Source organism: Bos indicus, chromosome 15, assembly GCF_029378745.1.
Source record: "Bos indicus isolate NIAB-ARS_2022 breed Sahiwal x Tharparkar chromosome 15, NIAB-ARS_B.indTharparkar_mat_pri_1.0, whole genome shotgun sequence".
NCBI classification, from domain to species: domain Eukaryota; kingdom Metazoa; phylum Chordata; class Mammalia; order Artiodactyla; family Bovidae; genus Bos; species Bos indicus.
In genome coordinates this window covers 62920967-62948567 of record NC_091774.1, presented here as the reverse complement: position 1 = coordinate 62948567, position 27601 = coordinate 62920967, and the positions used below count along the sequence as shown (strand labels likewise).

The 27601-nt window shown below is 38.5% G+C and overlaps 1 protein-coding gene across 3 annotated transcripts in view; it reads right to left on the bottom strand.

Annotated features, from left to right (window-relative positions):
- The window catches only part of ELP4 (elongator acetyltransferase complex subunit 4), a 257422-nt gene that overhangs the window by 87366 nt on the left and 142455 nt on the right, over nt 1–27601 (bottom strand). The window contains exon 10 of one of the 3 annotated variants that reach the window (XM_070767618.1): nt 3–25199. The exons of the other annotated variants lie outside the window; for them this stretch is intronic. Coding sequence (XP_070623719.1) covers nt 25008–25199 — 192 coding nt within the window. The 3' untranslated portion in view covers nt 3–25007. Of the gene's footprint in view, nt 1–2; nt 25200–27601 lie in introns of those variants that run through there. 3 annotated transcript variants of the gene reach the window in all.

The window sequence follows — 27601 nt, the reverse complement described above, 5'->3', positions numbered from 1 at the left end:
AGGAAAGTGAAAGTGAAGTCACTCAGTCCTGTCCGACTCTTTGCAACCCCGTGGACTGTAGCCCACAAGGCTCCTCTGACCATGGAATTCTCCAGGCAAGAGTACTGGAGTGGGTTGCCATTTCCTTCTCCAGGGGATGTTCCCAACCCAGGCACCAAACCCAGCTCTCCCACATTGCAGGTAGACGCTTTAACCTCTGAGCCACCAAGGAAGTGCACTGAAGGAGGTGACCCGTTATTTAATTTCTTGAAAGTGAAAGTGAAAGTCGCTCAGTCATGTTCTACTCTTTGCGACCCCGTGGACTATACAGTCCAGGGAATTCTCCAGGCCAGAATACTAGAGTGGGTAGCCGTTCCCTTTTCCAGGGGATCTTCTCAACCCAGGGACTAAACCCAGGTCTCCCGCATTACAGGCAGATTCTTTACCAGCTGAGCCACCAGGGAAGCCCAAGAATACTACAGTGGGTAGCCTATCCCTTCTCCAGTGGATCTTCCCAATCCAGGAGTCAAACCAGGGTCTCCTGCATTGCAGACAGATTCTTTATCAACTGAGGTATCAGGGAAGCCTCCATTAATTTCTTGGGACTTGGGAAAAAAGTAAGATGCTTTTGAAGAAATTACTTTCTAAGAGAAACCTCCTTAATCTGGTATCCAAAGAACATGACTTCTTCAGGACACTTCAGAAACTGAAGATGAAGCTCTTTAAGAACTTTCACTTCAGCAGAAGAAGACACAGACAGAAGGCATTATCATCCTACTGGAAAAGGAAACAAAGTCTTAAGGTCAGAGAGTCTTCCAAAGTCAGACAGGAAGTTAACAGTTGCTCCTCAACAAGAAACTGGCTTTAGGTTCATACCATTCAACATGTTACATTCTTTGAGAGGGGAGTGGAGTCCATGTTCCTCTCTTCCCTCCCTAGTAAATACAGGGCAGCAGCCATGAGTCAGAAACTGCTAGGCTTGGGGATTCAATGATGGACTAATCATGTGGTCCCTATATTTATGGAAGTAAGCATGTAGAGGGGGAGGCTACTGCTATGAAAGAAAAGGTACAGGATGCTGTGAGAACACGAGTAGTGTCTGATACAGACTCGGTGTGGACGGAAGAGAGAAGTCCTCAAGGAAGCCGTGACACTCAAACCATAACCTGAAGGATACAGAGAAGTGAGCCGGGGTGAGGCGACAGTGGCAGGAAGTAGAGAGGTTGTTAGCTGGAGTGTTCCAATCAGAGGCAACAGCATGTGTAAATATGTTTTTGAGGAATTGAAGGAACTCAAATATAGCACAGGCACATTCCTGTCCGCACCAAAGTGAGCAATGGTGCTAGAAGTAAAGAGACAATACATGGGGACAGGTGGGAGTTTACTGTGTCCTTGAAAGTGGAAACCTATGGCTATTTTTTTTTTTTTAATGAAAAGAGTAGGTCAATTCAGAAACTGTTCCTTAAATGAAGAGATCAAAATTCATGATGACATTAATAGGGCAAGAGAGAGTAAAGGAAAGATTCTACTTCTAAAACTACTAAAGTTTTTTTTATTTTTTACATTTTAGGTCATAGGACTTATTGACCACCTGAACTTAGGTTGGTTACATTTTAGATTTTAGGCACCTCATCATTAAAATGAGGGGGTTGAAAAGATGGTCTCTCCTGCTCTAGTGTTTGGGTCTGTTAGTTATATGACTATCAGGATCATGGTATCAAAACTCTGCTCCTTGAGAACCCTAGATTCTTTCCAGTTATTGTTGGAATACATCTCCACTCAAGTGGAGCAGCTCCAATTTTGTCAGATTTCTTTACTGACCGTCTGATAAGATTTTTATATAGAAAGGGCTTTAAAAACTGAATTAAAAATTGAGTTTTTGTCTCATTGCCTTGTTGTATTGATCTCTAACATTTAAATCCTGGTGCATGTGTGCATGCTAAGTCGCTTCAGTGGTTTCTAACTCTTTGCGACCCAGTGGACCTTAGCCCACCAGGTTCCTCTGTCCACGGGATTCTCTAGGCAAGAATATTGGAGTGGGTTGCCATGCCCGCCTCAAGGGGATCTTCTCAACCCAGGGATCGGACCTGCATCTCTTATGTCTCTCGCATTGGCAGGTGGGTTCTTTCCTTAGTTACTTAAAACATGAGGCAGTTCCCCTACTGGTCTGAATGCAAGGCTAAATCTATGAGTTCTTGAATGATTTTTTAATACCCTGAGATAAGATCTTTGTTATTCAGTAAGAAGCTGATTAAGAAATATCATAAATTCTCTCACATTAAACATCTTTGTGTCATCTCAGGAAATCTAATTAGGAAAAATGGTATTATAAATATTTATATTCCCAGTCATTGTGTTTACTGTCCTAAATTCAGAAATAACAAAGAAACTTGTTCTTTGGTTTAAAAAGTGAATATAGAAGTACCATTTTATTTGATAAGGTTAAAAAAAAACAACATTGGCAGTTAGTAAAGCAGTCCTAAATTTACTATAGACGATTTTTCCTAAGCTTGAAGATAAAACTGAAGCTTTATAAACGAGAAAATGATGTACTAAAAGCAAGACACTAAATCACTTTTAAACACCAAACACAATTTATGCCTGACTTTAAAACTCATCCACAAAACATTAATCTACACAAAGGCCAGAAGCTGAATGAAGCATAATTTGTGAAACTGATACCTTCCATCACAACCTCTAACTGAAAAGGTCATTAGATATATTATATCTAAGTGAGCAGCTTATCCCTGCTTCATTACTGATAATTAAGACAAGTAATATTTTCTTGACAGTAATGTGTCCATTAACAGATACACTCTAGTTTGCATAAAATAAGCATTAATTACCATAGTACTACCACAGATTAAAAAAAATTAAGTACCTGTATAACATGGCTTCATTATTTTTTTCGTTAATTTCCTTAAAGAATTAACAGGCTCAGAAAACATAATGTACATATTAAGAAATTCATCTTTGTCATGTTTTAAATTCGTAAGGTACATAACAAAAAAGGTATTCCGAAAAAAGTGATCAAGGAAAAGGAAGGTACTTGTGACTGGGTATCATTTAAAAATTATCTGTACTAACTCGCTTTGCTGAGCCACTTGAAATGCTATTAGAAAAGCAGCTGCTCTTTATAGGACTTAAGTCTTTTTTAAAAAAAAATTATTGGGGTATAGCTGATTTACAATGTTGTGTTAGTGTCTGCTGTACAGTAAATTCAATCAATTACACATATGCACTTATCTATTCTTTTTTAGATTCTTTCCCCACGTAGGTCATTACAGAATATTGAGATGAGTTCCCCATGCTCTACAGGTAGGTTCTTAGTTATTTATTTTATACATGGTAGTGTGAATATGTCAATCCCAATCTCCCAATTTATCCCTCAAGACTTTTTAAGTATTCATGTAGAAAACTTAGGGAGTTACAAAATGGCATTCTGCTGTTCAAAAGTTTAAAATAATTTCCAAAGTATTTTCCTGAAGAAGTACATTAATGTCCCAAATAAGAAAGCACACAAGACTACCTGCTCAGTAAAGAAGACCCTGTGTGTGTGCTCAGCTGCTTCAGTCATGTCCGACTCTTTGAGACCCTATGGATTGTAGCCTGCCAGGCTCCTCTGTCCATGGAATTTTCCAGGCAAGAATACTGGAGGGGGTTGTCATTTCCTTCTTCAGGGGATCTTCCCAACCCAGGGACTGAATCTGTGTCTCTTGCATTGCAGGCAGATTCTTTACCATCTGAGCCACCAGGGAAGCCCTTTAACTATTACTGCTGCTGCTGCTGCTAAGTCGCTTCAGTTGTGTCCGACTCTATTCGACCCCATAGATGGCAGCCCACCAGGCTCCCCTGTCCCTGGGATTCTCCAGGCAAGAACACTGGAGTGGGTTGCCATTTCCTTCTCCAATGCATGTAAGTGAAAAGTCAAAGTGAAGTCGCTCAGTTGTGTCCGACTCTTCGCAACCCCATGGACTGCAGCCTACCAGCCTCCTCCGTCCATGGGATTTTCCAGGCAAGAGTACTGGGGTGGGGTGCCATCGCCTTCTCCATAACTATTACTAGTTAATGACTAATATTTACTATGTAACTAAAATTTAAGCATGTGTACAATGTACTTACATTGTATTTTCTTAGTTTATCCTCATAGCTATTTCCTGATGCTAATAACTATGATTGTTCCAATTTTACAAACAAGGGAAAAAGGAAACAACTTGCCTCCATTCATGTAACTAGTAATTGGTGGGAGAGGTCCAGGGGACTTGTGCCTGGTACTCTGACCTACTATACTACTACACATTCTTGCCAAAAGATTTACTTGTTTCAAGTGTTCCCCTTTTCAGGACTGCCAACCAGATAACATTTCTTTATTACTTATTTGTGCAAAGAACTAGAAGCCAAGACAGTACTTGGTCAGCAGCTTGTGAGGAAACTCACACTTGAAAAGAAGTGAAAACGGGGGTAGAAGTAGTAATTCATGGTCTGAAACTCTTAACTAGGTGTCATTCCAAACTGCAGTTTACTAGGTCAGCATGGAGTATGTGGTTCATCTTTGTAAAAAAATCGAGCAGTAAGCCAGACAAGAGGAAAAGGCAATGGCACCCCACTCCAGTACTCTTGCCTAGAAAGTCCCATGGGTGGAGGAGCCTGGAAAGCTGCAGTCCATGGGGTCACTGAGGGTCGGACACAACTGGGTGACTTCACTTTCACTTTTCACTTTCATGCACTGGAGAAGGAAACGGCAACCCACTCCAGTGTTCTTGCCTGGAGAATCCCAGGGAGGGGGGAGCCTGGTGGGCTGCCGTCTATGGGGTCACACAGAGTCGGACACGACTGAAGTGACTTAGCAGCAGCAGCAGCAAGCCAGACAAGGTACTTAACTCCTCTGCATCTCAGTCCATTAATCAGTAAAATGATAATAGACCCAATTTCAAAGTTGCTGTGAGGATTCAATGAGTTAACACAAATGTCCAGTATAGTGCCTTGCCAATTCTCTTGAGTTGTTACAGCTTACAACACACTGAGACCACACCAGAGAAAGAGGATTCTTCAAAGTACACTTGGTCCTTATTGCCCAGATCCTGAGTCCTATATCTTTTGAGGAATCAGGTTAAGTCACTAGTGCAAGTGTGTCATACTCCTCAAGTGTGCTGGGGTGAAAAAAAAGGTGATGACTACTTAGTGGGACATTACACATTCTCGCCTGGGAAAGCAGTTAGCTGGGGCAAAGTAGGGGTGTGTATAGAGGGTGTGTGTGTATACTTGGTTGTATATGACTTTGCTATGCCATGGACTGTAGCCCTCCAGGTTACTAGGTCCATAGAATTTTCCAGGCAAGAATACTGAAGCAGGTTGCCCTTTCCTACTCCAGGGATGAACCCATATCTCCTGCTTGGCAAGCAGTTTCCTTACCATTGAGCCACCTTGGAAGCCCCTATAGAGGTTGAGTAGCATGAAAAACTCTCCCCAAACTAATGGTCTAGGACCAGTGTGGGTTGAGGAGATATAATATGCTTTAGCAGTGCACAACAGAGGATTTGAATCACAAGTGTATTTGAATCCTGGGTCTAATAATCATCCACGTAACATGGGGAAAATTACTGAAGCTCTTTGGCCTCTTCTTTAGATTCACATTAAGACAAATGAAATTAGATATATAAAGGAGCTGACACAGTAAAGATGAAAAAGTAAGGAAGGCACAGTGAGGTCATTAATGTTCCTAAGGTTACATGACTAGGTTATACAACTAGTTAGAGAAAGAATCTTCTGCTCTGTGCCAAGAGAAAAACACAGGTGATGAGTATAAGATAATGCATAGCTATTTAGAGACATAAATGTGGCTAGAAGAAAGATTAGTTTCTAGAAAGACTGGCAAAAGCTGGATAAGCATGGAAGGGTTTCAACGCAGGAACACGATGAACAAAAAAACAAGTGTTCTCATGCAGCTGTGCATCAGTTTGAAAAAAGACATAGTAAGCTTTACTTTGAAATTTGATTCTTTCTGAAAACCCCACTATGATTTAAGTGCCCTACACATGTAAACACATTATCTTGATTAATCTTAGGTAGAATGTAATTATCACTCATACGGCTTTCCTATTTTCAGACAAATTTATTACCAGGTAAGAGCTGACTCACTGGGAAAGACTCTGATGCTGGGAGGGATTGGGGGCAGGAGGAGAAGGGGACGACAGAGGATGAGATGGCTGGATGGCATCACTGACATGATGGACGTGAGTCTGAGTGAACTCCGGGAGATTGTGATGGACAGGGAGGCCTGGCGTGCTGTGATTCATGGGGTCGCAAAGAGTCAGACACGACTGAGTGACTGAACTGAACTGAACTAAATATACATTCTCCGAAACACAGATCTTCACAACAGCCTTTCTCAGGGCACACTGGGCTCCCTATGGACTCTCTCCAGGCAAGAACACTGGAGTGGGCTGCCATTTCCTACTCCACTTTTCTCTTATAGGTTATTACAAAATATTCATATAGTTCCCTGTGCTGGTACTTGTTGGTTATCTATTTTATATATAGTAGTGCGTATGATTCCACTCCAGTATTCTTGCCTGGAGAATTCCATGGACAGAGGAGCCTGGTGGACTACATACAGTCCATGGGGTTGCAGAGACTCAGATACAACTGAGCGACTAACACCACTTGACTACTAGTATGTATTATTATCTCTAATTAGCAGACGAGGAAACTGGGGCAGAGAGGAATTATTTGTTTAGCATACACTGAACACACACATACACAAGCAAGAAGTGGTGAAGCAAACACTCAAGGCAGGCCGTTGGACTGCAGAGCCTCACTCCCATCACTATTTCAGACCACTTTATAGAGCACATACAATGTAAGGTGCAGACTCCTTGTCACGAGCAAGGAGTGAGGCAGGGCTTTCACAAATGGAGCTCTCCAGTCCTTCTTCCATCTTCCACTCTGACAAATGCTTCAACCCAAAGAGCAGTTAGGAAGGAGAAATGAGATGGTTCATCTGAATGGTTAAGCTACTATTTTAAGGTAAACAGGAGCTTACTGAAGGTAAAAGCATTCCCAGAGGACAAGAATACACAATAAGTAAAACTTTCATTGGTGCTACATAGACAGTCTATGTGTAAAATCTTCTCATGGTACTAAAGTAAATGTTCAGCCAGGAATTTGGTTCAACAGTTGACTCAGTGACAAAGTTAACAAAAAGCCATAAATTACAGAACCGAAAAAATATTAGTCTGATTCCAATTTGCTGCTCTCCCCATAATGATAAAATCTGCAAATAGTAAGTCTCCTCAGAATTTTTCTCCAGCACTCACAGATTTGATCTCTATTATGTGTGGACTCAAACTGATCTAAGGTGAACGTGGAGGTTAGGGATGCTCGTAGTTCCTCTGTCTGTAGGCACTTCCGCACACAGCGTTCACCCTTTACAAGTGAGTGACTGTGCACGCTAGAAACACAGTAGTAACACTGGAAGCTCAACTTCTGGCAAAAGAATATTAACTCTTCCTCTTCAACATTAATGAAACATGACATAATGAGTATATTCTATCATAAAATTTCCTTTACTTCAATATATCTGGTTAAGACTTACTAGGGGTCAAAAAAAAAATCACGAGTAGAAAGCGAAAATACTTGGGTTATGACTTTCAAAGGTCAATTATTTTTGGCTAAATAAGTAGAAAATTGGTCCTGGTAAGCAGGCATGTATTTCCTGGGGTGAGGTTGGAGGTGGGGGTAGGGAGAAACCATTGCATTGCGTTACAGTGATAATACAGGAATTTTACATGAATATATATAAACAGCATTAGCATAATACCATTCTTTGTAGGAAAGGATGTTAACATTTAGAGGGTTGTAATTATTTTAGGAATAATGAATTTCTATAAGGCATCTGTTTTTTTCCAAAGTATTTTGGTTAAAGCCTGATTTGCGTGAAAACATAAATAACCTCTTGCTCCAGACTGAGAGCATCAGCAAGCTTTAACAGATGGCCTCATTTAAAAATCATTTGTAAGATATCTCACATTTATCCAACACGCTGTCAACTTCTTCCTTTTATTCAATCATGGTTTTTCCATATTTCTGTCATAAATATTTTTTAATTCTGTGCATTCATGGAAATCACACATGTCAGTATTTATCCTTAATTTGGTTTGAGGGTAACCCTGATTCTTTCCAATTTTTATCATTGACCAAAAGAATTATAGAATGATTAATTATAGAAAAATACTAAGTTTAACATTAACTCATGAAAATGCAACCAAAAGCAATAGTTTAATCAAGGAATAAGGGAGAAAAACAAAAGAATTGAAAAACCCTCTATCCTCCATCTCTCCCAGCTATTATTCTTTCTCCCATTTCTCATACTCAGAAGCTTGGAATGGAGTGGATACCTGCTGTCTCTACTTCTTCACCTCTCAGTCACTTTTTAAATACTTAAAAAAAAAAAAATTGAATACTCCAGTAATTGCAAGTAATCAAAGCTCTGAACTCAATATCCCTGAAACGTCTTGACTGATGGTCACCAATGAGCCTCATACTGCCAAATGAAACAGACTTGTCTATCCACGATTCAACTGTTGACTTTTTATTCACTGTTCAGTGCATTCAGCATTGTTCCATATTCTCTTTTCAAAATCCTCTCCTCCCTCAACTTCCATGAGACTACTCCACAGGATTCCTCTGTGCCATGCCTTCTGAATTCAAACATATTTTCTGATATGTCTGAATTCAAACATATTTTCTAATCTTGAACTTCAACTACCAGCTATATAACACTGATCCCCAAATCTACATCCCTGGCCCATATACCACCCCGAACAAATTCACACTCCTGAATGTTCATAGGTTTTCTCCACTAACATGTCCCATTCTACAAGTCCCCATTGACAGCTTTTCCTTATGGTCCTTATTTTATTAATAGTGAAAGACACTTATCAAGGCACTCAAACCAGAAAACCAGGAGCCACCTTAGACTCCTCCTTCTCCCTCATCAAGTGACAGTGACTAAATTCAGTTGATTCTAATGCATTTCTGCAAGATTCCTTTCTTAGTTCAGGCCATGACGATGATGATGATGATGACCTGGCCTCTTACAACATTTCCTAACTAGACTCTGCCTCCAGTCTTGTCATCCCTTCCAATTTATCTTTTCATACTGCACCCAAAGTGGTATTTTAAAAACATAACCCTCATCAGTAATCCCTAAATAAAAGGATTACACTTAAAAGGCTCCCCATTACTCATGGGAGAGAATCCAAAAGCATTCCTTCTGGAAATAACATTACGATATGGCCCTCTCTTGGGGGCAATTTCCTTCCCTTATCCTTGTTTAAACTGAAGTCTTAATGAAAAACTCAGATATTTGTATTTAATTACAGTAAATATGTTTGCATTTAAGATACTTAATAAACATTTACTTAGTACCTATTAATACTATGTGTAAGCAACTGTGCTTCTGAAATGGTGAATTGAGTTCAAGTCTTTGACAGAGGTCTTTTCTACTTCTGATCAATTTTGAAATTCATATTTAGCCAACTGGATTTACTCAACTGAATTTACCCTGTAATACAGATTGGACAAATCCCTTTAATTATTAAATAGTGAGCTCCTTAAAATAGAAATAATGTCTTATTCATTTCTGCATCACCAGTGCCTCCTCATATAGCAGATTCTCAGATATTTGGCAAATAATTTTACTATACTTTAAGATGATTTTAATTCATTTGAAGCTTTAATCTTAAAATGTTCTTGGCCTTGGAATTAGCAAAAAATAAGGATGGGTTTAAATGTTTATAAGATAAACCTCAGTGTTATTCCATGAAATTTAGGAGATCTTGAGCCTATTTTATTCTGTTCAGAAGTAAGATTCATAATATTCAATTTTCCAGTTTGTAACTTTAACATTACGGTAGTTAAACATGGCTTTTAAGCATTCTTTAAACTTGAGAATTTTCCATATAGTATACAAGATAAAAGACCTATAAGTTTTGCATTTTTATCATGCTTACAGAAGATACCATAAAAGCTCATAAAGGGTTAAAGAGCAAATATCTCAATGCTTACTTACAAGATATGACACAGAAAGAAACTACACATTTGTAAGTAAAATAAGCTGTTCTAAAAATACACTACATAGTTAATGTTATGTTAAATAAAATGGGATATTAAAATACAAAAATGTATGCTGACGAGTTGGGATCTGTGGAAGAAGAGAGATTAGGAAATAGAAATAAATGTTCATTTATATGAATATAAATACTTGGTTAGCACCAAATATACTTATTCAGTGAAATATTATGGTATTATGGATGAAACACTGGCTGTGAACATATAACTCCTGACCTTGAAGAATTTACAGTTTAACAGACAAGAAGTGTCAAAATGAATATAATGAAAATAGAAAGTGAGGAGGATATAAATATTTTACAATCCAAATGACTCTCAAGTTGTACTCAAATAGGTTTTTTCTGTAGCCTTTCCTGGAGATGGTTTAACTACTACTAGAATTACCCCATTATTAGTCTTTACATAGCAATTTATACCTAATTCTATTTTTATATCAATCAATTTCTATTATGGTTATTTGTTTATATATCAGTTTCTTCTACTAGTCTATGAGCTCTTCACGGGTAGGGGCTGTGTTAACAAACATCTGTATACTCACAACGGGCCTGGCACACAGTAGGAATTTTTACACATATCTAATCAAATTGAGCTAGACAGCAGTGTACAAAATGTACAAAAATGAGACAACTGAACAATAAATAGAAAAGTATTAATTTTATAAGTAACAGAGAAAATAGTAAGTGGAGAGAGAGAGGGACGGAGGGAGAGAGGTGAGAGGGGGACAGAGAGAGAGAGAGAGAGAGAGGTCAATAGAGGATACAGCTGTCAGGTCAGGTTTAGGAAGTGGGTAAGAAATGATATGTGCTCTGAATATGTACATAGACTCTCAAGGAAAGAAAATATCATGAAAGTGGAATTGGTGTGATCAAGACCGAGTTACCAGAATTTCTGCTTCTGTATCTTTTTAACTTCAGCAGCTAGTGGGAAAGACAAATAAATAAGTACTTAAATTCTTATTAACGGACTGCTAATCTTACAGTCTTAAGAGCAGTTTACTTATGATTCTTCTCCTTCTTTCATCTTTCAAATCTTGGCAAACATCAAGTACAGTACTATCAGCTCTTCATGTATAGCATCTCTTAGATTTGTCAATGAAGTGAAGTGAAGCGAAGTCGCTGTTGTGTCCAACTCTTTGCGACCCTGTAGACGGTAGCCTACAAGGCTCCTCTGTCCATGGAATTTTCCAGGCAAGAGTACTGGAGTGGGTTGCCATTTCCTTCTCCAGGGGATCTTCCCGACCCAGGGATTGAACCCAGGTCTCCTGCATTGCAGGCAGACGCTTTACCGTCTGAGCCACCATGGAAGGCCAGATTTGTCAGGAGCTCTATTGAAACTGTTGCATAGTTGGATAAGGCATGCTGATGCCTATATTGCTGGGTTACAGAGACCGCCAAGCCTGCAAGATTTTAGCTGGTGACACTAGGGTATCCAAACCTTATGGTAGACTGATGAAATCAACGAGACTGAACTGGCCCTGGAATTAGGTAGGGAAGAGAAGGCAAGAGGCAGTCACTAAGAGGAGGAGCTTCTAGAGACCAGGAACAATGATTAGAGGTTAAGAACGCATGCATTTGGACTTAAGAGTATCCAGGCTAGAAACCCGACTCTGTTTTTAACTTTTGTGACTATAAGTAAGTTATTTTTTAAAATTTACTTTTATTGAAGTATGGTTGATTTACAATGTATTTTTTAATTAACCTTTTTATTTTGTATTGCAGTATAGCTGGTTAACAATGCTGTGACAGTTTCAGGTGAACAGTAAAGGGACGCAGCCATACATATACATGTATCCATTCTCCGCCAAACTGCCCCCCATCTAGGCTGCCACTAACACTGAACAGAGTTCCCTGTGCACCTTTCTGCACCTCTCATATAGAAGACAGGGACAGTCATGGAACTAACTATATAAGGCTGTGAAGAGTTCAGTGAGTTATTATGTGTAAGTCGTGCAGTTCCCAGCACTTATAAGTACTTGTTAAGTCATGGTTATTGTTGGGTTTAAATATTCATTGTTAATATTCATTGAATATAAAAAATATTTAATGAATAATAACATTCATTGTTGGGGTTAACATTCATTAACCATCATCGTCATCTTTGGGGGATAAAAAGAGGAAAAACACCCAGAGAAAGTGAAAAAAGGAATATTTAGAGAGGCTGTAAGAGAACTGATAGAGATTAGTGGATATCCCACAGAAGAGATCATTTAAAATATATGTGGGGTGAAAAAAAAGATATTTGATTCAAACAGGGATAAGAACACAAAATTCCATATCAGAACAAAATAGTTCAGTGTAATAATGTCCTTAAAGCTTTGTAAATGTTCAAAATTAAACAGTATAAGCCTGGGCACCATGTGATTCAGTAAGAGTGTTCTGAGTTGAGGTCTCCTGGGAGATTGTTATTGGTGTTACTCTGTGAAGATTATAGTGCTATGTAAATGTGGGATTTGTTGCTCCCAGTTAAAGCAGGCAAAAGACTTTTCCCACAAAGGGGGACTTTAAGTTTCCCTCAGCCCTCCTTCCTCAGGACCATAAGAAGGAGAGAAACTACAGCCTTAGGCTGAAGATACACAGGGAGCATGTGGCCACAGGGAGGCCACTGACAGTGAGCATGGATGGTGGAGGCAGAGAACTAAGGCATATGCAGCTATTCCTGGGGCTGACGAGCAAAGCCGGTTCAGTCCATTCATCCCTCAAGAGGGACGCTGACATCCTCTTGCAAAGCTGACCACCTGGGGCAAGAACAATGTGGGAGCCCTCAGAAGACTCTAGGCAGAAACAGAATTATTCCCTTAGTCACACCAGCAAGCCCTGGTTTACTCTTATTGTCCTGGACCAATTATCAGTACTTTAACCCCATAAAGACAGTGAATTATCTTGGTTGCTCTACATGCATAGCATTAGTTCCTAAGGAGGAACAAGAAATATTACAGTCACATGACTTTGTATAATAAATCATTTATTGTTTTTACTATAGTGAGTTCAATCACTCTTAGAAACAGGGAAAAGAAGACAGAAAAGTCTCTCAATGCCTTCTTCCTGCTAGACTACAGACTGGTAGCTGGAGCTGCAGCCACCATCTTGTGATCATGAGGCAACAAGCATGGAGATAAGTTTCACAAAGTCACAGAAATGTGAGCTTAACATTACAGATCCACTGAACCAACACCAGCAGCTGTCTTCCTCCAGACTTGTTCTGGTTGAAATACGGTGCTCTATTTAGTTTACTTTAGTATGTACCTGAGCCATTTCCTGATAGATTTTCTCTCCAGATTCTTCTAGATCACAAGTGTTACCTTCCCTTTCAGTCTTCTAATTTGCTTTCAAAGAGATGCAGCATCTCTCTCGTGTATGAGCATTTTTAGTATTCTGTGCTTCTTACTATACTTAGAAAGCTTTGACTTGATTTTCAGCATATTTGTCTAATCCCTTCTATTACTGTATTCATTTTTATGGTGTAAGAATAGTAGTTTACTTACTTGCTTTATAATAGCAGGCTTCTAAATATTTTTTCTGAACTGATTCAGGCTAAGTTTACTACATTATGGTACCCATGCTTATGCTGCTGCTACCGCTGCTAAGTCGCTTCAGTCGTGTACGACTCTGTGCGACCCCACAGATGGCAGCCCACCAGGCTCTCCCATCCCTGGGATTCTCCAGGCAAGAACACTGGAGTGGGTTGCCATTTCCTCCTCCAATGCATGAAAGTGAAAAGTGAAAGTCAAGTTGCTCAGTCATGTCCAGCTCTTCGAGACTCCATGGTCTGCAGCCTACCAGGCTCCTCCACCCATGGGATTTTCCAAGCAAGAGTACTGGAGTGGGGTGCCATTGCCTTCTCCGACCCATGCTTATAAACAATTTTATATGATACGAGAGATGTAAAGGGTGTGTACCTAACAAATCAAACCCTGTTTCTGCTGCCGTCCCAAATACCTCCTCACAGTGTAAACCAAGCACAGTTATATGTGGCTGCTAGATGAATTAAAAACACTTCTTTCATCTCAGTTTGGATATATGTCTCAGAAGGAGGAAAGCCTAAAGTATTATTCTAGCCTGTCCCCAAATGACACAAAGTCAAATTAAAAAATAACACCCACAAACCTTAAAGTTAAATATGTGATTCTGCATTTTTATAAAAATGTAAGTTGAAAACTGATTAACTCCGTTATTAATGAGATAGGCTGTACTGGTATCTAGAGATTATATCAATAAAATTTACCCACAGGTTAAAACAGGTATGTCCATGCTGTGTATTTTTTGATTATTGTTGCTGTTGTTGAGCCACTAAGTCATGTCCGATTCTGTTGCAACCCCATGGACTGTAGCCCGCCAGGCTCTTCTGTCCATGGGATTTCCCAGGCAAAAATACTGGAGTGAGTTGCCATTTTCTTCTCCAGGGGATCTTCCAGACCTAGCGACTGAGCCTGCATCTCCCGCATTAAAGGTGGATTCTCTACCACTGAACCACCAGAGAAGCCAAGGTTCCAGTATGACTGGTGTCCTTACAAGAAGAAATGTGGACACAGATATGCACACAGAAGAGGGAAGACCACAGGAAGACACAGGGAGAAGAGGGTAAGCCACAAGCTAAAGAAAATGGCCTTGGAAAAACCAGCTCTGCTGACACCTTGATCTTGGATTTCTGGTCTTCAGAATTGTGAGAAAAATAAAATTCTATTGTTTCAGCCACTGAGTCTGTGATAACTGCTATGGGGCTCTAGCAAACTACCAGACTTCAAGACTTACTATTAAGCCACACATAATAATCAAGACAGTGTGTTACTGGTCAAAGGAAAGACAAGAAGACCAACAAACAGACTAAAGAGCCCAGAAGGAGATCCACACAAATGCAGTCAATTTATCTTTGACAAAGAAAGTGAAAGTGAAGTCGCTCAGTCGTGTCCGACTATTTGCAACCCCTGGATGGTAGGCTACCAGGCTCCTCCATCCACGAGATTTTCCAGGCAAGAATACTGGAGTGGGCTGCCATTTCCTTCTCCAGAGGATCTTCCCAACCCAGGGATGGAACCGGGTCTCCTGCATTGCAGACAGACGCTTTACCGTCTGACCCACCAGGGAAGCCACAACTGTAATTCAACGAAGAAAGTACAGTCTTTCCAACAAATGGTGCTGGAACAAATATATATCCACGTGCAAAAAAATGAATCTAGACATTGATATTACACCATTTACAGTAAGTAAGTAAAAACTAATCATAGACCTAAATGCAAAATGTAAACCTATAAAACCCTAGAAGATATCACAGAAGAAAATTCAGATGACACTGGGTTGGCAGTGACTTTTAAAGTACAACTTCAAAAGCATGGTCCATGAATGAAAAAATTTAAGTTGGATTATGTTTAAATTAAACATTAATGTAAAATTTTATATGTTAGTTTAAAAATATGTATGGAGAACATGGCTTAAAAAATGAGTTTAGAGATTACTCAAACAAAAAACATATGAACAATGAGATCCTTTTGATGCCACTGCATATTACCCCACTTTTTATACCTCTTCTAGTCCCTTTTTTCTTGGGCAAATTCAAATTACTCAATGCCCAACTTATATGATCATTTTGGAATTAATTATTTCCAAGTCTTCTTCAAGGATATATTATACCTGATATGAATATATTCTCCCTTCAATCTAAAAGGAATATTATATTTCTATCTATCATTTGGAGTTGTAAAGTTCTAAAGTCAGAATTTATCTCTGATAAATTAGCTCCTGGAGAAGACTCTTGAGAGTCCCCTGGACTTAAAGGAGATTAAACCAGTCAATCCTAAAGGAAATCAGTCCTGAATATTCACTGGAAGGACTGCTGCTGAAGCTGAAGTTCCAATACTGTGGTCACCTGATGTGAAGAGCTGACTCATTAGAAAAGAACCTGATGCTGGGAAAGGCTGAAGGCAAAAGGAGAAGGGGGCAGCAGAGGATAAGATGGTTAGATGGCACCACTGACTCAATGGACATGGAGACAGTTAGGGACAGGGAGGCCTGGCATGCTGCAGTCCATGGGGTTGCAAAGAGTCAGACATCACTTAGTGACTGAAGAACAACGACAACATGTAGCTAATTAAAAAGAAGGAATGAATGACATTCAGTTCAGTTCAGTTCAGTTCAGTTGCTCAGTCGTGTCTGACTCTTTGCGACCCCATGAATCACAGCATGCCAGGCCTCCCTGTCCATCACCAACTCCCGGAGTTCACTCAGACTCACATCCATCGAGTCAGTGATGCCATGGCTGATGCCAGCCATCTCATCCTCTGTCGTCCCCTTCTCCTTCTGCCCCCACTCCCTCCCAGCATCAGAGTCTTTTCCAATGAGTCAACTCTTTGCATGAGGTGGCCAAAGTATTGGAGTTTCAGCTTTAGCATCATTCCTTCCAAAGAAATCCCAGGGCTGATCTCCTTTAGAATGGACTGGTTGGATCTCCTTGCAGTCCAAGGGACTCTCAAGAGTCTTCTCCAACACCACAGTTCAAAAGCATCAATTCTTTGGCGCTCAGCCTTCTTCACAGTCCAACTCTCACATCCATACATGACCACAGGAAAAACCATAGCCTTGACTAGACGGACCTTTGTTGGCAAAGTAATGTGTCTGCTTTTGAATATGCTATCTAGGTTGGTCATAACTTTCCTTCTAAGGAGTAAGCATCTTTTAATTTCATGGCTGCAGTCACCATCTGCAGGGTTTTGGTGCCCCCAAAAATAAAGTCTGACACTGTTTCCCCATCTATTTCCCATGAAGTGATGGGACCAGATGCCATGATCTTCATTTTCTGAATGTTGAGCTTTAAGCCAACTTTTTCACTCTCCATTTTCACTTTCATCAAGAGGCTTTTTAGTTCCTCTTCACTTTCTGCCATAAGGGTGGTGTCATCTGCATATCTGAGGTTATTGATATTTCTCCTGGCAATCTTGATTCCAGCTTGTGTTTCTTCCAGTCCAGCATTTCTCATGATGTACTCTGCATAGAAGTTAAATAAGCAGGGTGACAATATACAGCCTTGACGTACTCCTTTTCCTATTTGGAACCAGTCTGTTGTTCCATGTCCAGTTCTAACTGTTGCTTCCTGACCTGCATACAGATTTCTCAAGAGGCAGGTCAGGTGGTCTGGTATTCCCATCTCTTTCAGAATTTCCCAGTTTATTGTGATCCACACAGTCAAAGGCTTTGGCATAGTCAATAAAGCAGAAATAGATGTTTTCCTGGAACTCTCTTGCTTTTTCCATGATCCAGCAGATGTTGGCAATTTGATCTCTGGTTCCTCTGCCTTTTCTAAAACCAGCTTGAACATCTGGAAGTTCATGGTTCACGTATTGCTGAAGCCTGGCTTGGAGAATTTTGAGCATTACTTTACTAGCATGTGAGATGAGTACAATTGTGCAGTAGTTTGAGCATTCTTTGGCATTGCCTTTCTTTGGGATTGGAATGAAAACTGACCTTTTCCAGACCTGTGGCCACTGCTGAGTTTTCCAAATTTGCTGGCATATTGAGTGTAGCACTTTCACAGCATCATCTTTTAGGATTTGAAATAGCTCAACTGGAATTCCATCACCTCCACTAGCTTTGTTCATAGTGATGCTTTCTAAGGCCCACTTGACTTCACATTCTAGGATGTCTGGCTCTAGATGAGTGATCACACCATCGTGATTATCTGGGTCATGAAGATCTTTTTTGTATAGTTCTTCTGTGTATTCTTGCCACCTCTTTTAATATCTTCTGCTTCTGTTAGGTCCATACCATTTCTGTCCTTTATTGAGCCCATCTTTGCATGTAATGTTCCCTCTGTATCTGATTTTCTTGAAGAGATCTCTAGTCTTTCCCATTCTGTTGTTTTCCTCTATTTCTTTGCACTGATCGCTGAGGAAGGCTTTCTTATCTGTTCTTGCTATTCTTTGGAACTCTGCATTCAGATGCTTATATCTTTCCTTTTCTCCTTTGCTTTTCGCTTCTCTTCTTTTCACAGCTCTTTTTAAGGCCTCCCCAGACAGCCATTTTGCCTTTTTGCATTTCTTTTCCATGGGGATGGTCTTGATCCCTGTCTCCTGTACGTTAGGCATATTAGTATTCAGTTGATTGTTTGAGCCAAGCTGTTTTTTTTTTTTAAGTAAATATATATATATATATATATATAAGAACATTGATACCGAATAAAACTTGCTAAAGATGTCCTTAACCCAACAGCTACAAAGAAGGACACGCCTTTGTTGTGGGTTGAATTGGAGCTTAGTTCACCTCACATGTTACCCTGGGCAAGTGACTTGACCTCTCTAAAGCTTCTCATCTGACTCTGAGTTGTGGGGATTAAATGAGATAATACAGTTAATGTGCTTAGTACAATGTCTGACACTATTAAGCACTCAATAAATGATCCCATGATTAGTACTAACACAAGTTTCCAAATTCAGACTTACATATAATTTTAATACAAAAGGGAAGAAAATAAGAAAACAGATAAATTGAGATAAGCTGAGACACACAAACATATTAATTTCAGAATATTTACTGAGCACGTTACGTTATCATGTGCCGGGTTTCCCTGATAGCTCAGTTGGTTAAGAATCTGCCTGTAGTGCAGGAGACCCTGGTTCAATTCCTGGATGGAGCAGATCCGCTGGAGAAGGGATAGGCTACCCACTCCAGTATTCTTGGTCTTCCCTGGTGGCTCAGCTGGTAAAGAATCTGCCTGCAATGCGGGAGACCTGGGTTCAATCCCTGGGCTGGGAAGATCCCCTGGAGAAGGGAAAGGCTACCCACTCCAGAATTCGAGCCTAGAGAATTCCATGGACTGTACAGTCCATGGGGTTGCAAAGAGTTGAACATGACTGAGCTACTTTCACTTCACTTATCATGTGTCAGACTGTTCTAAGCAGAACAGAATAAGAACAAATCCTTATTCTTGTGAAGCTTACATCCTAGTACAGGAAGATAGAAGATGAACATAATAAATAAGAAACTTATGTAGCAGATTAGAAGGTGATGAGTGCTACAGGAAAACACAGACTAGAAGTGATTGGGAAAGGCAGAATTGTAAACTGCGGTAAACGGAATGGTAAACTGGGACTCTGAAACGAACAGTCAGGAAAACATTACGAAGGTGATATTTTCATATATGAAGGGGGAGGAAGGTGGCTATGAAAAGATCTGAGAGAAGTACATTTCAGGCAAAGGGAACTGCAAAGGCCCTGAGGCTTGGCAAGTTTAAGCAACAGGCCAGTGTGGCTGAATCAGAGCAAGTTATGGGAGAGGGCTAAAAGGTAAGATCTGAGAGTTAAGGCAGCCAGGTCAATACGGTCTTCTTGGTGAACACTAAAGGACTTTTCAGCAAGATGGAGAATTGATAGGGAATTTTGAGCAGAAATATGACACAATCTGTCTTATGTTTTAAAAGAATCATCCTTTCTACTGCTGTAAAAAAAAAAAAAAAAAAAAAAAAAGAACAAAAGACTTGAAGGAGGTCAGGGTTAAAGAACCCTCCAAGGGTTCAGTCCCTAGATCGGGAAGATTCTCTGGAGGAGGGCATGGCAACCCACTTGAGTACTCTTGCCTGGAGAATCCCATGGACCGAGGAGCCTGGCGAGTTATAGTCCATAGGGTTGCAGAGTCGGCCATGACTGAAGTGCCTCAGCACTCAGGGTTAAAAGGAAGTTTCTAGTTGGGAGGCTAAACAATAGTCCAGGCAAAACATGATGGTGGCTTGCACTGAGACCGAATGGTAGCACTGGAGCTAGTGAAAGTTGGTTTAATTATGAATATATTTCAAAGGCAGAGTCAACAGACTGAATGTTGGGAAAATAGTGATTTTTTTTTTAATTTGAGGGAAAAAATAAAACTTTTCTAACCACCTGAAAAGGATGATATGACTACAGTATTTTCAGAGAGGAGGGACTTCTATACCTTTCACAGTAAAGTGCCTGAGAGGTAAAGTGAGAACAGAAAATATGCAGTGCTTGCATCGCTCACAGTGCTTACATCGTAACTTTAACATTATATATGCTTAATAAGTACATGTTTAAAAGCATAAATATATTAACTGCTATATCACATAACCTTCTCATGACTCCCGAGGGCAGGAACTCTGTCCATTCAATCTATCACAATCTATTTCCTCCCCTGCCCCCAATTCTTCACTTCTATTTGACTGTGATGATTTTTCCTGCTTGCAAAGAATTTATATGCTAAGGAAACCAGATGGATAAACAATTACCTTTTTGTAGGATTAGCAATAAATAGGAAAAAGAGGGTTACAGCAATTACCAGCCATTTATCTTCAGTAATTTTCAAAGCTTCATTACTGCCACATCATTACAAATACACCTATCACCTAACTTAGTTTACAATCCCAGGTGCTTTTTTTTTTTTTAAACTATATTCTAGAAATCTCAATTGATGAAGACATTACTGATAGCATATAAAGATGTAACATTCAGTTTTGATTTAGTAGTATGAACAGAATGTTAATTCAGTTCATAAATGTAAAATTAAACTGTTTCAGGATTCTTGTTCGTGAATAAATCATGCGTAATTTTGCGAGTATCTTCATGTTTGAGGAAAGAACCATGCCCTGGCATTTTTCAAACAGGCCTATGTGAAGACCCCAATGCTATAGGGAAGAATGTTTTAGCTCCACTTATTTCCAATTCTGAAATGCATAGCTGGCAAAATGAAGAAAAATGGTTGGGGTAGGTCACTCATATTAACAGCCTTAGAAATTACTTTCCTTTCCATATCAAGTGTTTTGGCATAGCTTTCCAAATATACTCATAAAATAGGCCTCTTTTCAAATTAGATAGAAATATATGTTTTCCCATTTTCTATCTTTTATTAAAGAAAATGTGTCAACCAAAGACACAGTGATGACTGAGAACATCACATTTAAAGGTTTTCTTATTAAAATGCCAAAAGCATGCAAGCAATTTAACACACCAACTCAGAGGCAATTTTCCCCCATATTTAGTAAGTGAACCACATGTTTTTAATATCCTGGTATGAATCCTTTATTAAATAAAGTTCCCTACAATGTTTAAAATGTTCTAAAAGGTTATTAAATAATGTTCTATTAAATCATCTATTAAATAGAAATTTCAAGAAATTCTAACCAGATCTTTTGTATTATTTATTAATATTAAAAAAAAACAATACCAGTGACTTTACTTTCTCCAACGAAATAAACAGACTGATGAACTGCTAATGGGATCATCCATTCTGGATATCTCTAAATACCAGACTTTGGTTTGCTTTCATGGTTATATCTACATTTCTTATATCAAAGGCAATGTTAAATAATACGTTGTAGTATAATAGCATCTCTACGAAACCCTTCTCCAGTCCTATTAGAGCAACAACGAGCTAATTAGCATCTCACTGGCTGCATAATCAAAAGAAGCAAGAGGTAAATACTAGCATATTATACTGCACAGTAGAAATCCCAAACATACTTGGCTTGTCTAAACATTTTCTGGTATTTTCTTTTAAATAATTTATATAGAAAGTTTTGATAATTAAAGTAGTAGTTTGTTACGGATGACTGATACTGCAGATTAGAGCTTATGCATCAAACACATGGCAAGTGAGATCTCATGAAAAATTACTGTCCTATGATAGTTTTGTTAATTTGGGGGTTTTACTCATCCACACTTAACAGAACGTCGTCAGTTCATATGAAAGCCATTTGGGAGCATGTTATTAGAACTGTACACTAAATGAATTGTGCATATGATCGCTGTTTTATTGAATTATTATTTTTAACTCACATAGGCTCAATAACTTTAATTCACATATGTGAATTAACTTTTATTCACATATGTCACATCTGAGGTGTTATATGTAGATTTTTCACAGTAACAGAAAAAACACCACTTATACCAAATGCTTTATGACAAAAATCCCCTTTCAACAAAAGACTTCAAAGTCCCTAATGATGGCACACATTTTTGAAACTGATACAACTTCAATATAACAGAACAACTTAGAAACAGCTACAATTAGAAACTGCTACAACAGAGAAGTCCTTTATTGAAGCATGCAATGAGTACAGGGTACACTCATGGTGGCTCCATCCCATTAATTACTTAAAACTGGGCCCAGTTGAGTGGCTGGTGAAGGCCATGAGTGACCTACAGAGTACCTAGTTTTCTGACCCCTCAGACACAGAGTACACCATGTATAGTCATCAGCCTCACTCTGCTGCCCCTGAGGACCCACCTGCTTTGTTGTCCCAGAAAAACAAAGATGAATACTGCACAGCAAAGAGCCAGTCCCTGCTTAAAAATAAAGTCTCAGGAGTGAGAGACTGGTAATAGTGTAGTGGACCTAGAGCTTGAAAGCCTATTCTTCGCTGCCAGCAGCTGAACCGTAAGTCATGCGACTACCTCAGCGGTTCATGGAATTCTGTATGTAGCACAGTCAGGAAAGAGAAGCGCTTTTCACAGTCACTTCACAAGTAAGTCTAGTTGTTGCTTTCTGTCTTGAGATGCTGCAGCCATTATTCACTGGGGAGCCCAATGTGCCATGAGAAAGGCTGTTGTGAAGATCTGTGTTTTGGAGAATCTGTATTTAGTTATCTGCATTTAAATATGCATATGTGTTTGTGGGGGTTATTAGATGCTAGGCTAGGCTAGGCTAGACTAGGTTTTCTTTTAGTCCAACTGAAAAAAACAGGAAAGTGGGAAAATATAAGACAAAATATCTTATTTATGTCTTAATAAGTGATTATACTGCATTGTCTCTGAAATCATGTATGATGCATCATTTTTACTTTTAATGACTGATAATGTGTGATGGTTCATCCAACTGTTTAAGTAATATAAAATGAATAATTACATACTTCCTACTATAAATCTTAAATACTTTTTAATGGCACTAGGCCAGTTAAAATTATAACTGCTCTCAACCTTGTAGGTTACATGAGCCATAAAATTCATCTTTTAAGTTCTGTTTTAGTGTAAAGACACATTAACAATTTTTTTTAACAAAAATCTTCTAAGTGGACAGTTGTGATTCAATGTGTAAATGTGTAAATAAAGAAACTATTCAGCTAACTTTATGGTTTTCTTTTGAAAATTAGGCTGATGTGTAAGGAAACCAAGGCCCTTTACTTTCTGTGTGAAATCTTTAATTATAAGCATTATACATTTGAAAGGCATCCTAAATTAGGTATTATCTTAGCCCTACCTTTATTTACTTTTACATAATTATCCTGATGAGAGATATAATTACAGCACTATACAAAATTACTAACCCATTAAAAAAAAATGTTTCCTAAGTGATAAACACATTAGATATGGATTAAGGCAATAAATCTCCAACTAAAATAGCTAGGAGTTAATTAAAAAGTGAGAACTACAATTCCTATTTCTTGGATAGGAAAAAAGTAAGTTCACAAAAAAGAGTGATTTGGGGGAAATATTTTATGAATAAAATTTCAAGGTATAATCACAACTTTATGACATAAAAATAGACATTTTAATGTCCAATTTAGAGGGAAAAAAACCTCAAGAAACATGGCTCTTGACACCAGTAGAAAAAGCAAAAGGCTTTCTTTGCTTGAATTTTTCATTTTGTATGATTCTGAAGCGTCATGGAGACAGAATCACAATGTGACATTTTTGTTGTTATCTTTGATATCTGTAGCATAAAATTATTACTCTTGGAGAAAGAAGGAATCTTCTATTTGGAAAACAAGGAGCCTTAGTATATAATAAATTGGAAGGAAAAAATCATCTTCCTAAATAGTACACTGGCTCCAAATCCTCTAAAGGAGTGGTTGAAGAAGATGGCCAGGAAACAACATTTCCAAACTGAATTTTAAACAATGCTTCAAATTATCATAAAATAATTAATCATGTTTCACTCAAGTGATAATAGATATAAATGTCAATTGACTGGGAACAATGAAAATGTAAGCCCATGGGATATTACTATCCAACGTTATCAAGATGTTATCAACTTGGCACCTCCCCTCTATTTCAAGGGTGCATTTTAAATGCTCAGTTGGTTTGGCTTTAATTAGTCATCCTGATAGGTAGCCATACTGAATCTCTACAACATGTCTGTAAAGGTAAGAGGAAAAGCTAGAATATAGACGAGCTAAGTACACACACACACATTAAAATTAAAATCATTTGATAGGGTATTAGGGAATCAAACAACATGGTTTCTCATTAAAATGGTGAGTTTAAGTAAGCCAAAGATTTAGAAAGAAGTCAATATACTGGTAGGGAATGGAATGGAGAAGGAGGTAGCAAAACCTTTATCAAGAAGGAAAGACTGAGTTAGGTGTTATTAATTTTTTTTTTAAAACTTCAGGTTGATAGGGAGTATTCTAACCATAACAACATGAAACAGTTTGGTAATTAGGGAAAATTAAAGCAGTTTGGTACAGTTACTATGGCAGGGTAAGGGTTACCCTGCATTTGGGCATTGAGAATTGATTACTAGTGCTCTTTTCCACGGAGAAGGCAATGGCACCCCACTCCAATACTCTTGCCTGGAAAATCCCATGGACGGAGGAGCCTGGTAGGCTGGAGTCCATGGGGTCGCTAGGAGTCGGACACGACTGAGCGACTTCACTTTCACTTTCATGCACTGGAGAAGGAAATGGCAACCCACTCCAGTATTCTTGCCTGGAAAATCGGACAGAGGAGTCTGGTAGGCTGCAGTCCATGGGGTCTCGAAGAGTTGGACATGACTGAGCGACTTCACTTTCACTTTTCACTTTCATGCATTGGAGAAGGAAATAGCAACCCACTCCAGTGTTCTTGCCTGGAGAATCCCAGGGACGGGGGAGCCTGGTGGGCTGCCGTCTATGGGGTCGCACAGAGTTGGCCACGACTGAAGCGACTTAGCAGCAGCAGCAGCAGCAGCTCTTTTCCAAGAGCAGTCAACTCAGACTTGTCCAGAGATGTAATTAAAGATGTACTCAGGGATTTCCCTGGTGGTCCAGCGGTAACGAATCTGCCTGCTGATGCAGGGGATGAGAGTTTGATCCCTGGTCTGGGAAGATTCCACATGCCCTGCAGTGGGGTAACGAAGCATGGTGCCACAACTGCTGCGCCCATGTGCCCTAGAGCTAGTGCTCTGCAACAGAAGAAGCCACAGTAAGAAGCCCAAACACTGCCATTAGAGAGTAGCTCCCGCTCATTGCAACTTGAGAAAGCCTGCACACAGCAACGAAGACCCAGCTCAGACCAAAAAAAAACCCAACACAGTTGTAGTCAGGGTATAACACTAAACCTATAGTCAACAATAATGTACTGTATGCTTAAAATTTTATTAAGAGGATAGATCTCATGTTAAATATTGTTATGACAGTTTTTAAAAAAAGCAATGTAGTCAGATATTTAACAGTTCCACACATTATTAGCTTTCCATTCAACAAATATTTACTAAACATCTGTTATGTCTTAGATCCTGAGTTTGGTGCTGTGGATGCATTAGTGAATAAGAACATGACACAGCTTTTGTCACCAACTTATGGCAACTCATCCAGTATTCTTGCCTGAAAAATCCCATGGACGGAGGAGCCTGACAGTCCACGGGGTCGCAAAGAGTTGTACACAACTGAACAACTTTTTCTTTTTCTTTCTCACAGTATGATAGAGAGACATCAAGGAAGCAGGAAATTAAAATAATATTATAAGTGCTATTTTAGTAGAGATAATTATAGAAGATATTCAGGGACTACAGAGCGAGGCTACCTAAACTTGGTCTTGGAGAATTAGGAAAGACATTTTAGAAGAAGTGACATCCATTTCAAGGACTGAACGGTAAATCTTAAGACTAATCTGGCAAGAATACTTGGAGGAAAGTGGAGAATATTTTTGGCATCAACAAAAAACCTGGAAGAGACAGAGTGGGCGAATGTAGGGACTCCAATTGAGAGTCTGGCTGCAACTTGGAGCTAAGACAGGAGATGAGGCTAGAGAGATGGCCAGACACCAAATTTTAAGGACATGTATTCTGATAAAAAGCACCAAACTAGACTAAAAGTATTTTCATAAACATTTACTGAATAATTAAGAAAAATTTATGGATGATCTTGCCTTCCAGGTAATTAGTCCTCAAAACTTCAATTGACCCAGTAAATACATTATATTAAAATAACTGTTTCATCCATTCAGGGTATCTTAAACATTCCCACAAACATATACCAATCCCACACTCAAAGAAAATTTTATCCCAATTTCTAAAGCGAATGTGATGAATATTATTTCAGTGGGAAATAATTATTCCTTCTTGATACAAACATGTGACTTGAGTGTTGCCAATCATTTTACTAAAAATAGTCTTAAAAGCACAGTGATTTTGTCTTACGTGATGGCATTAAGGCATTTTCCAAGATAATTTTATATAATTTTATATTTACTAAAAGGCATGACCACTTTACTGTCTTTTCTTATCACATTTTTCATGCTTAGGCATAAAAGTATATTTTAAAAAGTGCTTAAAAAAAAAGATTAAAGCCCTAAACAAAAAGCATAATTATTTAAATACTACATATTTAAATATCTTAATATACTTGCTGTTTGAATTTAAAATAAACAAGTTCTACTTTTCAAATGAAGCAATTACTTTAACAAATCATAACTATGAATTATCATTTAAAAAATTTTTGAGTATTTACTGTGAAGCAATGTAATATCCACTCTTTTGATTAGAAAATAGATGCTTATGGGAAAAACGGAGGCAATTTTATTTTAAAAAATATGCAGATGCATTGTATAATAACATTTAATGATCATATAATTAGAAGGGAGGAGTTATGATAAGATATACGGATCACAGATTTTACTGCCTAAGTTAAAATTTAGCTCAAAATTAGGCCCGCCTAACATCAGAGTCACTGTATAAGTTAGGCTTTTTCAATTTAATCACTTTTGGAATAAAGAACACATATAAATAGTTTACTAATTAATTAATACGTTGATAGTGCTTCCTTTTCTTCAGATATACGGCTTTGAAGTATATTATACAATCACTGGTAGAAATTACAGAGTTTAAAAATTATGGAAATTATAAACAGTTTACTAAAGTTTTTTTCAGGATACTTATTTTAAGTGATGTTACTGAAGTCTTACATAGCTCACTGGTAACCATTAGTTGAAATAAAAACATTGTAGAAGATAAAGAAGTTAAAGCAGATGAAGCTCATTTGTTAAAAATAATTTATATTGCATACAAAAATATGAGTGTTTCACTTACTATATTGACCAAACAATTATCTCTGTGATACTAGCAAATTAATTTATATAAATTTCCAAAATAAAGTGGATGATTATTTGACATTAGGTGTTTTAGAAAAACTTTGTGCAGAATGCTTAGTGATTATCCTGGTGTTTCATAAAATATTTCATAAAATACTGCTTTATACTAAAACAACTTTTCCAAAGGAATAATAAACTTTAATTAAAAATAAAGGACAGTTAGGAGTGATTTTATCGAATGCTTGTTCTGATGAACTAACAGAACTACATGGGCAA